The sequence below is a fragment of the Chrysochloris asiatica genome, unplaced genomic scaffold, assembly GCF_000296735.1.
Source record: "Chrysochloris asiatica unplaced genomic scaffold, ChrAsi1.0 scaffold00350, whole genome shotgun sequence".
In the NCBI taxonomy this organism is placed as follows: domain Eukaryota; kingdom Metazoa; phylum Chordata; class Mammalia; order Afrosoricida; family Chrysochloridae; genus Chrysochloris; species Chrysochloris asiatica.
The window spans coordinates 468,842-482,662 of record NW_006408868.1 but is presented as its reverse complement, the minus strand read 5'-3'; the positions used below and the strand labels follow the sequence as shown (position 1 = coordinate 482,662).

At 48.3% G+C, this 13,821-nt stretch overlaps 2 protein-coding genes across 2 annotated transcripts; one reads left to right on the top strand and one right to left on the bottom strand.

The window, feature by feature from the left end:
* Positions 1 to 624: 624 nt before the first annotated feature.
* ABHD14A (abhydrolase domain containing 14A) lies at positions 625 to 7,999 on the bottom strand. Its single transcript, XM_006876015.1, has 5 exons — positions 7,916 to 7,999; positions 5,205 to 5,416; positions 4,943 to 5,058; positions 1,023 to 1,258; positions 625 to 848 (listed from the first exon to the last, which is right to left on the bottom strand). Exons 1-5 carry the CDS (start codon positions 7,997 to 7,999, stop codon positions 666 to 668), a joined length of 831 nt encoding a protein of 276 aa, XP_006876077.1. The 3' UTR covers positions 625 to 665.
* Positions 8,000 to 10,253: 2,254 nt separating this feature from the next.
* On the top strand, positions 10,254 to 12,657 carry ABHD14B (abhydrolase domain containing 14B). Its single transcript, XM_006876014.1, has 3 exons — positions 10,254 to 10,482; positions 11,876 to 12,117; positions 12,478 to 12,657. Exons 1-3 carry the CDS (start codon positions 10,272 to 10,274, stop codon positions 12,655 to 12,657), a joined length of 633 nt encoding a protein of 210 aa, XP_006876076.1. The 5' UTR covers positions 10,254 to 10,271.
* The last annotated feature ends 1,164 nt before the right edge of the window (positions 12,658 to 13,821 follow it).

The window sequence follows — 13,821 nt, the reverse complement described above, 5'->3', positions numbered from 1 at the left end:
GCCCTTTGTACCCTTAGCCAGTTCTGCCCACTGCTCCAGAAGCTGAGTCAGCTTGGAGAGGGTTGGAGATGGAGGACTTCAACCTCTGGGTTCAGAGGGGGCAGGATGTGAGGTCAAAGAGGGGGCCATCTCAAAGCTGATGGGATTTGAGTCTAGGTGGCTCACCCACCCACACGCATGGGGCTTGGTGGTTCATTGACAATGCTGTTAATTCTTAAGCCACATCCCTCCCCCACCTCTACATACCTTGTTCACTTCAGCCAAAGGTCCTGCACTACTCAGTTCAGCTGCCTAGACCCTGAATTTCTCACCCTTCTCAGTTACCAGACAGCATCAGCAACACCCCCACCCCAAACCCCTCAGCCTTGTGTGGCCAAATACTCAACTCAACCAAGTTCAGTCTACAGATAAGGAGACTGAGGCACAGACTGGTGAGAGCACACAGATAAGAAATGGCCCATGATCTTAGTCTTCCAGGTAGCTGGAGCATCCTTTCCAGTTCACAGTCCCAAGGGCCAGACTTGCCTCCCACCCCATCTATACCATACCAAGAAAAGGGACCAGTCACTCCTCAGGCAAGACAAATAACTTTTTTATTGTGCCTGTGAGATGAAGTGAGAGGTTCTGACCAGGCTTGGCACCCTGGCATCGGCCAATTGGTGAGTTCAAGGCAGATGGTCAAGGAAGGCAAGGAGGACAAGGTGGAAGTCTTGTGGTTTATGGAGGTAGCAGGCATGGCCCGCATTGCGTAGCTTCACCACAGAGTGGTTGGGCAGGTGTCGAAGCTGCCTCAGTGACTCCCGTGCCAGAATGTGGTCCAGCTCCCCATATAAGATGAGGGTTGGGGTCTGTAGGGCAGAACAAGGGGCTGTGACCTTAGAACCTAAAGGGGACCTGATTCTCAAGCAACCTCCTTGGGAAGACCTCTCCAAACACCCACTTCTATCCAAAAGCACGTCACGTCTCCTCCAAGTAACACCTGAGCCCATCCCCTTCTCCCCCATGACCCAAGCTCCCAGTACCTTCACTGCCCAGTACTGCTCCTGGGTATAGTTCTGGGTGGAGGTGGGTGCAATAGGCACAAATCCATGCAGCTGCTGATGGTCTCGCATCAGGAAGGGCAGGGCATAGTGGCCACTCAACGAGGGGCTCACCAACACGGCATTGTGCACTTTCAGGTCCCGTAGCACCCGCTGCAGCAGCTCTGCCCGCCCTGCTTCTGTGCGGGTTTCTTCTGAAGGTGCTGAGTTCCCAAAACCTGGGGACAGCAGAAGGTACCCAAAACAAAGACTGATCATGCCCAGTGCTGTGTAAGATGTGGAGAAATGGACACTGTCATACATCACTGATGAAGAAATCGGTCATCTTTATCAAGGTAAGGTAATATTTGTCAAAATTCAAAAATGAGTGTCCTTTGCAATATTTCACATAGGATCCTACTTATGTGAAATATGCAGAACAGGCAAAATACATAGAGCATAAAGAATATTAGTGGCTACTAGGGATTAAATAAGGGTGGATTCCTGGTGTGAGGCTGTAGGATCAGCACTGGACTGTGAACCACAAGGTCAGCAGTTCAAACCCACCAGGTGCTCCTTGGAAATCCTATACAGGGTTGCTATGAGTTGGAACCGACTCAACGGCACTTAACAGCAACAACAAGGGACTAAGGGGAAGGGAGAACAAGGTGTTATTGCTTAATGGGTACAGAGTTTCTCTTGGGGGTTAAAGGTTTTGGAAATAAATATGAGAGGGCTTAAAAAAAAGTTTGTGGAAAAATGGAATGAAAAGATAATGGAATTTTTTCTATGAACTTTTGAAGACCCTTATTGTGGTGATGTTTGTACAGTATTGTGAATATAATCAGTGTCATTGAATTGTACATTTAAAAATGGTTAAGAAGGCAAATTTTATGTTATATCTATTTTACCACAGTAAATGGTTTAAAAATATTTAAAAAGTGTCCTCTAAACCATCCGTTGTTTTTGTAGCTACCCTAGAGAAATATTTTTCCTGATCTTATAGAAGTTCTTTGCTGATAACCATTTTTGTTTTTATTTATTGACATTAACTATATATAGATGAGAACTGGCTAATATCACTTGTTACTACTATGTCTTCAACTTTCTTCCTAGTTATTAGTGTGTTTCTTTTTAAAAAAAAAAAATTGTTGTTATTGTTGAGAATATACACAGCAGAACAGACACCAATTCAATGATTTCTCCATGTACAATTCAGAGACACTGTTTACATTCTTCAAGTGTGCAACCATGCTCACCCTCCTTTTCTGAACTGTTCCACTCCATTTACATAAACTCACTGTCCTCTAAGCTTCCTATCTAACCTGACGAGTTCTAGTTGTCAGTGTGATCCCATATGGATAGTTCTTTAAGAGAGTACAATGCTCAAGGCAGACATTCTTGACTAATAAAGTTGAAGATTTCAGGATATACTTTTGGATTAAGGGTTAAAGAGTATTCTCACCTAGAGAAAATCTTGCTTATGTGCTCAAAAGAAGCATGTCCAAAGACACTTCAGCTAACATTTTAATTTTGTTGTTGTTACTATCACTGAGTCAATTCTGATTCATACATAGCAACCCTGTATAGGGTTTTTGAGGAGTAGCTGATGGGTTTGAACCGCACACTTTGTGATTAGCAGTCCAGTACTTTTCCTACAGCACTACACCAGGACTACTGAAACTTCTAAAACAACCTACCAGATCCACCAGGGGAGGAACACCCTAAGAAACCTGTCTCTCCCTCCTATAGCAATGCTGCAGAGTTAATGAAAGCGTGAGGTTTGTAGGGACTACCATGATCCACAAGATCAGTTCAGATCCACCAGCTGCTTTATGGGAGAAAAACTAGGCTTTGTGATCCAGTAATGATTTGGATATGTTATACGCGATCACTATGAGTCCGTATTGACTCGATGGCAATGAGTTTGGGTTGGGTCTTTTTGAGCCATAAGATATGGGCTAGGGGAAGAGAACCAAGCTGCAGATGAATTTGCTTAGTAGGACCCAGTCATGTTTATAATGCATGCTACAATCCTGCATATTGTCTGTTCTCTCTGTGTGTGGAAACGCCCTGAAGAGAGTCTGGCAGCCTTCCAAACTGCTTAGAGAAGGGAGAGGGAGAGAAATGCGGTATGAGTCTCTGAAGGCTTTGAGGTGATTTGATTTTTAAATAGCATTATTTTTTAAAGACAAGAATGTTAGCAATTTGTGTAGCTAAAAAAGTAAAAAGCTACAAGGTTTGTCACAAAAAATAGAGCCACCCATGCAGTCTCATATTTCTATTTGGTGACAGGCAAAAATTCCCACAATAGATGTCATGGTAGAAAATAAGGACAGAAATCCCAAAGCAGAGGAAAAAAAAAAAAAAAGAAAGTAAGGACAGAGACCTTCCCATGACAATAAAAGCACAAGCAGCAAAAGATAAAACAGATAAACAGGATCTTACAAAACAGAATACTTTCATTCATCAAAGGTTTTTTATCAACAAAGTAAAAAGACAATCTACAGACTGGAAGAAATTTGGTGGAGAACGATCTATTTGATAAGGGTCTAATATCCAAAATATAGAAAAAAAAAAACCAACTTCTTCATCTAACAAGAAAAAGACAAACAACCCAATTTTAAAACTGGGCAAAGGATCTGAACAGACATTTTACTAACAAGGATATTCAAATGATCAAGAAACACATGAAAAGATGCTCAATGTCATTAGTCATTAAGGAGATGCAAATCAAAACCACAGCTATATACTGCCTCACTCTCATTAGCATGGCAATGATAAAAAGAAAAAGAAAACAGGTGTTGGAGAAACTGAAAATCCTCATTCTTTGCTTGTTGTGGTTGTTAAGTGCTGTCGAGTTGGTTCCAACTCATAGCTACCCTATAGATGGTTTCTGAGGAGTGGCTGGTGGGTTTGAACCACCACTTTGTGTTCCAAATTGACCTTACGGTCTAGTGCTTATCCTACAGTGCCACACCAGTACTCCCACTCTTTGTTAATGAGGATATAAAATGGTACAATCAATGTAGAATAAAGTTTGGTGGTTCCTCAAAAAGTTGAAAATACCATATGTGAAAGCAAGAATGCAAGCAGAAAACCATCCGCAATGTAAATTGCAACATTTTCTACAACAGCCCAGAGTTGGAAACAGCTGAAGTATGCATCAGCAGATGAATGGCTAAACAGTTGACTATTACTAGATCATAAAGACAAATGAAATCCTGATGGAATTCCAATACATGGATAAACCTTGAAAACCTCACGCTGAGTGAAATTAATAATTCATAACAAGACAAAGACTGTAGGATTTCACATATTATGAAAAAAGCAAAAATTAGAAACCAAAGATTATTAATGGTTACCAAGGGTAAAAGAGCCAGTTTTTCCTTAGTGGATAGTGAGTTTAGGTTAATGATGGTGGAAAGATTTGGAAAAGGATATTAAGAACGGGGGTCCTGGTGTGGCACTATGGGGTAAAGCACTGGACCTCAGTGTCAGTTTAAACTACAAGGTCAGTGGTTCAAACTCACCAGCTGTTCCTTGGAAACCCTATACAGGGTCACTATGAGTTGGAACCAACTCAATGGCACTTAACAACAACAACAAAACTCAGATTGGTTGTACAACTTGAAGGATATCATCAATGCCATGTAGAAATTGAATTGGTAAATGTTTTGTTGTGTATATTTTCACAATAGAAAAACAACCCCAAACACAGACTTATGATGTTGTCATCTTGTGTTGTGACTTGCTATCTCTTATCCAGACACAGGGACAGAGATGCCCTCCGTGTCCCCCTACCACTCCATATATACCTTAGTGCTTTCCTGTCCCTCCAATTCCCCCATCTGAGAAGCTGTCCCCTTGTTCCTGCTACACTCTGCCTCTCTGGGCCCAAGGATAGAGGGGTTTTTTTTTACCTGGGAGGTCAATGGCCACGGCGCGGTAGCCCCTCTGAGACAGTAGCTGCAGTGTGCCCAGCTGCTCCCATGTGTGCGAGTTAAAGGCTTTTCCATGGAGCAGCACCACTTCCACCCTGCTGACAGACAGGGAAATGTGCATCCTGAGGTCCTGAGACAGGCCACCTTTTCTTCTTCAGAGACTTCTCCCATAACAATCCCAGGCTGTGAGCATACGAGTCATGCTAGAGTCCCACACAGGCACCCACGGGTCAGCACCCACCTGCGAGCCTGGGGCAGCGGAAGCACCTCACGGTAAAAGATGGGACAGTTGCCAGGGGTGAGACCAGCCAGGATTGTGACATTGGTGTCTCCCCAGAGCCACGAAGTCTGCTCAGGGGGTCCCGGCAGCCCCACATACAGCAACAGGATAAGCAACAGACCCAGGCCCAGCAGGACCACCTGGGACCGGCTCATGGAGATTTGTACCACAGTCTGGAGGAAGAGAGGAGAGGAAGAAGAGAGTGGAGCTGAGCCCCCACAAGGGTCCCTGGACTCCCCCTCAAGCCCTATCTCAAAGCACTCAGCAGAGACAGAGCTCCAGTCTTTGCCACCTTCCCTGATCTGGACATGAGTCTAGGGATTCAGGCTCCACATGTCAGGAAAGGGCTCAAATGCCCAACAGTGAAAAGACAAATCTGAAAAGTCCCCCAGCACATGGCAGGCTCACTGACCACCATCATCACTGCTAAAACCACTTCCAATCACTGAATGCTTATGATAGCCAGGCCCTCTCATTGGCCCTTCACAGGTGCCTAGGAAACAGGTACGATTCTGTGTCTTTTATAAATGAGGAAACGAGGCATAAGAGGCAAATTGTCTTGCCAAAAGTAGAGACTGCTTGCCAAGGAGGAAATCAGGAGTTGAGATGTGATGGACAAACTAGAGCCTTCCTGGTGGACAAAGTGGCAAACACTGTCAAAGAAGAGTCTATGTGCAGAGGATGACCTCCGGAAGGAGTGTTTGGAAATGTTTCTTTTTATTACACTGGATATCATATTGCTAAAATCAGCATGTGTTTTATAATCAAGAGGAAATATGTTATGTTCTCCCATTGTTGTTGCTAAGTGCCTTCACGTAGGTGCCAACTCAAGAGTGACCTTATATAGGGTTTCTGAGGAGTAGGTGGTGGGATTGAACTGCCAACCTTGTGGTTAGCAGTTCAGTGCTTATCCTACAGCACCACACCAGAACTCCTTAGACATTATTTAATGGGAGGAGGCTCACGAAGAATATTGGAAAGAGGAAATGCTGAGTCAAGGAGGGGTAAGAGACAAGAAGAAACGGAAAGAGCAGTAGCAAAGTTGGAGCACTGAGCCCCTTCAGCGTACCCCTAGCTTAACGGCAAATGATTTGCTTCACAGAGTCCTCTAGTCCTGTCCTTTTCCAGTCCAGAGGATACACCTCAACACTGAGGACCCAGACAGAACACAGATTCCAGGCTTTGAGATCGGGTTCTGCCACTTCCTGATCATGTGTCAGTTTGTCAGTAAAATGGGAAGAAAGATAACTGTGTGGCTGATCTCTTAAATTTCCTGAGAGATTTCAACAAGACAATGGACTTGAACCTAAGGCTGTCCCTGTCATTATTTCTTGGGCTTAGGATGACCACTCCTGCCTTGTTCCTGTTGTTGCTAGTGTCATTGAGTCGATTCCGACTCATAGTGACCGTTCATAGGTTTTCTGAATTTGTAAATCTTTAAGGGAGGAGAAAGGCTCGTCTTGTTCAGAGGAAGGCTGGTGGGTTTGAAATGCTGACTTTGTGGTTGACAGTTCAGTAAAGTCATCTTTACTGTAGTACCAGGTGTGTGCCGGCCCCTATTTAGGAGTTATAAACTACAGAATCACCACCTCAGTCGCCCCCCCACACACACCCCAGTTTCTCAGGGAACACTTTGGAGACGTTTCTTAGTCCCCACCCTCAGGCTTAGTCCCCACCCTCAGGAATTGGGAGGAGGAAGACTCCACTCTTTTCCCATTTACAGCCTTGGACACACACTTTCAATGGCACTATATCAGGTTCCTACCAGTCATAACATGCGCTATACCTCTACTGGACAGGGTCCTCCTAGAGCCAGCCTCAGGCTTTGACTGTTGCCTTGGCAACTCAGGTTGTGGTAACACTAGATCTCCCAGGTCTTATCAGGTAGTTGGCAGCTCTGTCTGCTTTACAGACCTGCATGACAGGCTAGATACTAGGTCCATATCGAAACACAGGTGTACACAAGTGCACAGACATGGAATCTGCACCCACACACTTTTCTTTTGCAGACTTATTCCCTATGTGTACATGTAGATTCCATGCACACACACTGACCGTATACAATGGATCCCTGGCACATGTTGTTTTTAAGCATCATCGAGTCGGTTCCGACTCATAGAGACCTTGCATAGGGTTTCTGAGGAGCGGCTGGTGACCTTGAATCAGTCCAGTGCACTAACCGCAGCACCACACCAGGACTCCATATAATAGATACGTATCCTCAAAATCATACACACACAGTTTCAGGCATCAGGAAGGGTGACAGAAAAACGGACACACACTATCAAAATCACACGCAGTCCCTCAGAGTTACTCACACTCGGGCATACACACAACCATCAAATTATAACATACACACACATGCACAAGCAGACGGACTCTCGGAAATACAGGCACACTAGTAGATACGCACACCTTTTAAATCACATACACAGACGCACGCAGGCAGATGGACGGACGGAAGCACACACTCATCCAACATAAGCATACAGGAACATACAGATACAAACACTCCCAAGAGCACTCCCAGGCACAGCACACTAACAGGCGTGCACTCGCCGCGTCAGCACCAGCACCACCCGCGGAACTCTGCCCTTGGGTGCCGGGCCGGGGGCGTGGCAAGGATGGCCTGCCTCCGAGCACTCAGCCAGCCTCCCTTGGGGGACACTCACCCGACCGACCGGGATGACCGGGCCTACCAACGCAGAGCGGGCCCCGCCCACACGAAACCAGCAACCAAACAGCGCCGCAACCATGGAACTGTTTTAGTGGCTAGGTGGGTGCGGAAAGCAAGGCACCGCCTAGCGCGAGGGCCACAGAGGTGCGCCTGCGCAGTCGGCAGTCACAAACTCCCCCGCCCCCAGTTACCAAGTAACGGTGACGGTGTTGGAGAAGGAACAGGGGGCGGTGCCGGGTACCGAGCTTGGTACCGAGGCCTGCTCCTGTGCAAAATTTTCCGAAATTGCCCTGAGAACTTGTGTAGAGCCAGCTGACTTGTTCCCACCGAAACGTCTTCACCCTCACTCTTATCACACTCTCAGGAATTCTGGGTCTCGACGGCACTTAACAACAACAACAAGAGTGGCACTGTAGAATAAGCACTGGACTGCTAACCTCAAAGGTGGTGGCGGTTCAAACCCACCAGCCACTCCTCGGAAACCCTATAGAGTCTCCATGAGTCGAAACTGACTGGAGAGCACTTAACAACAACAATCTGGCATTCTCATTTCTCTCCTCTGTACAATGGGGTTAAGTATAAGACCCATTTGCAACACTGTTGTAAGGACTTAAGAACCGTTCAAGGCATAGAACAGTGCCTGGTGCGGAGGCCGAGCCGCAAAAATGCCAGATGTTATGATTGTGCTATGCAGCAATTCCAGATCTTAGGCCAAATCACTTTTCTCACACTTACACTCCACACACACATTAGGTCAAGCCTGCGAAGGTCTCTGGAGTCCTTTACATCTCAGCACCGATCCTGGTTGTCTGTCCTCAGCCTGGAGGCTCTCCGTGGCACCCAGAGGCTTCTGGGGCATACTGGGTCCATTACTCGTTAACATCCCACGAAATGGGTAACAGCATAATGTGTTGGACTGCAAGGTCAGTTTAAGCCACAAGGTCCGCGGTTCAAACCCACCAGCCGCACCTCAGAAACCCTATACAGGGTCGCTATGAGTTGAAACGGACCCACGGCAGTTAACAGTAACAACAGACGAGAAAACAGGCTTATTTGGAAAAATGATCAAGGTTGCCTGACTTGCCATTGTCAGAGCCTCGCATTAATCAAGCCTGTTCAACCCTGCAGTGCCCAGTGACAACTCTGGGTGCTTCTGGCTGGGGAGGAAGGAGCAGGGATGTGACTGGAAGCACAATGGTGCAGCACCAAAAGAACCCTTCTCAAGCTGAACCATGTATGTGCACGTGGGGCAGGCGGCAGAGGGTCTCAGGGCTGAGCCAATGTCCATGCTTAGGTCACGTGGGACCTAAAGGTTTGCGGAAACGGCGGCTGCAATCAGAAAGTGTGGCTCTAGCTGTGCCACCAGAGGGCGCCCCGTCGCGCGCCTCCGCCCCGCCCCGTCGCTGCTTCTCCGACCCGGGCGCGATCCGCCTCCCGCACTTGGCCGCCTGGAGTCTACGAGAGTGCACACTGCTCCCCAGGTACTATCTCTGCACCCTAAATCCTCCCTTTTCTCTCTCCAGTCAGCAGCCACCCCGCCTACCCCAAATTTCACTCTTTCATATCTACAAAGCCCAGGTTTCCGCCCTCGGGAGCGTCTATCCCTACCGGTGCACTCTACCAGGCCTAGAGAGCTGGAACTGTTGTCTGAAACGGGGGCCAAGCGAGTGTGAGGCCACCCGTGACCGCGTTCCAGAGGGTAGCACACTGAGCAGTGCATCTATTGCAGGCCGACTCCTTGGTTCCGCCTCTGGAAAATGGGCTTTTCACACCAAGTTTAGGCATGCTCCAAGCTCAGGAGCCAACCCACACCAATAGCAGTGCCTTGGAGCATGAGACTGACAAACAAAATAGTCAGCTACCAGAGATTGATTTGAGCATTTACTAAGTATGAGGCACTGTGCTGTGATTTTTACATGCGTGGCGTTTCATTTAATCCTATCAGCCTCTTATGAGCTAAGTACTATTGTATTATGTTGAAAAGGATAAGAACAATAACCATAACCGGAGCCCCATGTATTTATTGAGTTCTTTACCGCCTTGTTAATTAAGGTAAACTTTGTTGCCCCCATATTTTGGCTGGGATAACTTCAGCCCAGTGTCACACAACTGAGTGGCAAAGGCAGAAATAGGACCTACATATCATCCTGAACTCCAAACAGAGTTCTGGGACATACCCTGCGGCTTTTTCTGCTTCCTGCTGAGATTCATACTTTGCCCTCTCAGGGCAGTCCTCCCCACAACACACACTCCATCTAGGTGGGGCACTGTGTGGCCTTCTGTGGACCTGGCCTTCACCAGCTTGACTTTGAACAAACTGCAGGCTCTTCACCAGCACAGAATCAGCAGGTATGGCGGGCGTGGAGCAGCATGAAGGAAGCATCCAGGTGCAGGGCCAGAAGCTCTTCTTCCGTGAGGCACTACCAGGGGGTGGGCAGGCTGCCCGCTTCTCTGTGCTGCTGCTGCATGGCATCCGTTTCTCCTCTGAGACCTGGCACAACCTGGGCACCCTGCACAGCCTGGCCCAGGCTGGATACCGGGCTGTGGCCATTGACCTGCCAGGTACTGCCCTGAGTGGGCTTTCCTACAGGGGTTGGAGATCCAGATCACTGTGTGTGGTGGCTGGGAGCTGAGGGATGGGTAAAACCCAGCCGGCTGGGCTCTGCAGTCTTGGTAGAACATGGTGTACCCTGCAAGGGCCTTTAAACCTCTCATCTTGGTCCGATATTATGGGACAATTCCCAGCTCTTCCTCACTGTGTTATACAAGGCAGTGTCTCTGTCTCTGAACCTCTGCTTCCTCATCTGTGATGGGAGATAAGCACATTCATTTTCTAGATTGGCCCTAGTGAGAATGGAATGTACTAATCCATGTGTGTCTGTTGCCAGTACTTGATACATAATAATCCTTGCTCAACAAGTGGAAGTAAAATATTTTGACAGAGTCCTAAATCATAGACTGTTGGAAGCCCAGAGAAGCTTGACTGGGTCTCCCAGTAGCTTGAGAGGTAGGTAGAACAAGGTCTGGTGGGTGCCCATGATCCCACTTGCAAAAAGCCTTGAGCTTTGAGCAGATTGGGGCAGCCCCCAATCTGATGAGGCTTAAGTATGGAATGGGCAGCCTGGTTGACCTAATCCCCTTTGCCAGCTATGGCTGGTATGGTTTCCAGGCCCAAAGGTGGGTCTCCAGCCTGGCCTGATTGGTTCACACAGTGAGCTGGATTTAACTTCAGGGGGAAGGTCTTAAGCTAATCATGCAGGGAAGGCTGGGACTGATTGATTGGAGGGGGAGGTGTGGATGCAGAGTCAACTCCTCTGCCAGCATACTTGAAGTACCCGTTTCAAACCAGTCCAGCACCAAACAAACAAACAAAAAAGACAAAACATCAAAAAACCCAACCCCCCTCCCATCCAGTTGATTCTGACTCATATCGACCCTATCTGACTAAGTAGAACCATTCCTTAGGGTTTCCAAGCCTGTACATCTTTACAGGGCGCAGACAGCCTTATCTTTCTCCTGCAGAATGGCTGGTAGGCTTGCTCTGCCAACCTTGCAGTTAGCATCCCAGTATTTAACCCACTACACTACCAGTACCTCTTTATCCCCTTTTAACAGATGAGGAAACCAAGGAGCAGAGAGAAAGAGCCATCTGGTCACAGGGGAAGTGGAGAAATGGATTTGGACTTAGCCTTTTCAGATTTCAGAACCTGTTTTTTCCTAGGACACTGTACTGCTAAGCAAGATGGGACCCAAATGTAGAGAGAAATATTTCACACTTATCTTAGATATGACAGATCTTGGCCATTGTAAGAATACACTCATGCGATCTGGGTATTGCATGATCTGGACATGGAGAGATTGACCCAAGAGGGCTTTTAGGCCAAGGGGACCTTCTCTCCCATTTTTTCTAGATCACTGTCTTTGTCTTGTCTCTCTCCCACCCAAATCTCTGTAGGTCTGGGGCACTCCAAGGAAGCAGCAGCCCCTGCTCCTATCGGGGAACTTGCCCCTGGCAGCTTCCTATCTGCTGTGGTAGATGCCTTGAAGCTGGGTCCCCCAGTTGTGATCAGCCCATCATTGAGTGGCATGTACTCCCTGCCATTCCTCACAGCCCCTGGCTCCCAGGTCCGGGGCTACGTGCCCGTGGCCCCCATCTGCACTGACAAAATCAAAGCTGCTGACTATGCCAATGTGAAGGTACTTAGTGTGGAAGGCTGAAATGCACCTGCCAAGAGCAAGGAAGGGTCCATTCTGGGGACTGCTTTTGGTCTGGGGGCTGGGTCACCAAGGAACGGGAGGAAGAAACTAAACAACCAAAAGTCTACCCTTTTGGTTCAGTTAGCAGCAAATGCTTGTTCCAGCTCTTGTGCTAAGCTGTGTGTTGGGGCAGACAGGAGTTGGGGGTCTCTTCCCCCACCCAGTGGGCTAGCTTGCCTATCAGCATTAGAGGTAACCTTGGGAGAGACTGAAGAGATGGGGAGGGCTGAGCTGACCTCCAGGAGGCTGGGTTGTTGTGACAGGTCCTTGTTGACATTGTTCCTCTTTCCTTTCTCTCAGACCCCAGCTCTGATTGTATATGGAGACCAGGACCCCATGGGCCAGACCAGCTTTGAGCATCTGAAGAAGCTGCCTAACCACCGGGTCCTCATTATGGAGGGGGCAGGGCACCCATGTTACCTGGACCAACCTGAAGAGTGGCATGCAGGGCTTCTGGATTTCCTGCAGAGTCTGGCATGAGGGGTGGACCACCTGCCTGCTTTGGGCTCTCTCTCTCTTCCCTTCCACGTCCTTGACTCATGCACATGTAACAGGTGTGTGTGTGTTGTCTGTCTGTTCATCTGGGTTGTCTTTTGTGGTCTGTTTTTCTCTCTTCCTCTTTCAGTGACAATCAGAGAAGGTGAAAGAAACCAAGAGAAAGAGCTCTGGAATCAAGGGACACAAGTCTGGTGGAGGGTAATCAATTTGAGGCTTTCCAGCTCAGCTTTCCCTCCTTCTTCTCTGTTCTGGCCAGTCTCCTGCCCCGCTGCCACTGCCCTGTAGGCTACTCACCACCAGTGCTTAGACTTCAGATACATACATGCTCACATGCATGCTCATACATTTAGAACCATCCAAGTTCCCCAATGTGACCCTGCACACAAGCCTTTATAGAGGCACGACATTTCCGACAGTTCAGCACCCCCACTGTCTGGAATGGCTTGGGGTATGGCCAGTCCTGGGCTCTACTTATCCACAGGTTGACCTGACTGCAGCCCATAATTGCCCCTCACAAGAAGAGGGCCCCTATATTTCTCTGATTTTTTCCTTCCTTCTGGGTGCCTCCCCTGGTATCACAGCCAGGCTTATTTCCTGCTTGGAGGTAGAGGGGCGGGGAGACGAGTGGAGGTCCGTGAAATAAAGTGATGCAATTAGACCCCGCAGGCTCTTGCTGCTTCCAGAACACCGCCCCTCCCCCGCCCCTTGGGACTACCAGGGTGGGCCCTTCCCCCACTCTGGCGGGACCAGAAGGTCCCCCTGCCCTTTGTCCTCCAGGCCAGATGGAGGGGAAGGGAGATTGGATTCCCATCCCCACCCACACAAACCCAGGTGCCAAGAGACTCAGCTGTGGGGGGAGGAGGAGGTCAGTAGGACCAGGCTGAGCCGATTAGAGAGGGGGAGGGAGATTTACTACCGGGGTGGGGGTGGGAGGTTTCTCAGAATCAGCTCAGCTTCTCGCCCCCCATTCGTACCCTTACCTAGTAGAGGGCTTAATTGCCCCCACCCCGTTCTTTGCGGCCCCCTTCAGCCCTGGCACCAAAAGGAATTTGGGGAGTATCTGGGGGAATCTTGGGGCCAGGTGAAGAGTCGCGTCGCTCTTAGGCCCTCCTCCCATCAGCCTGGTAACCTGCCTTAGGCCGACCG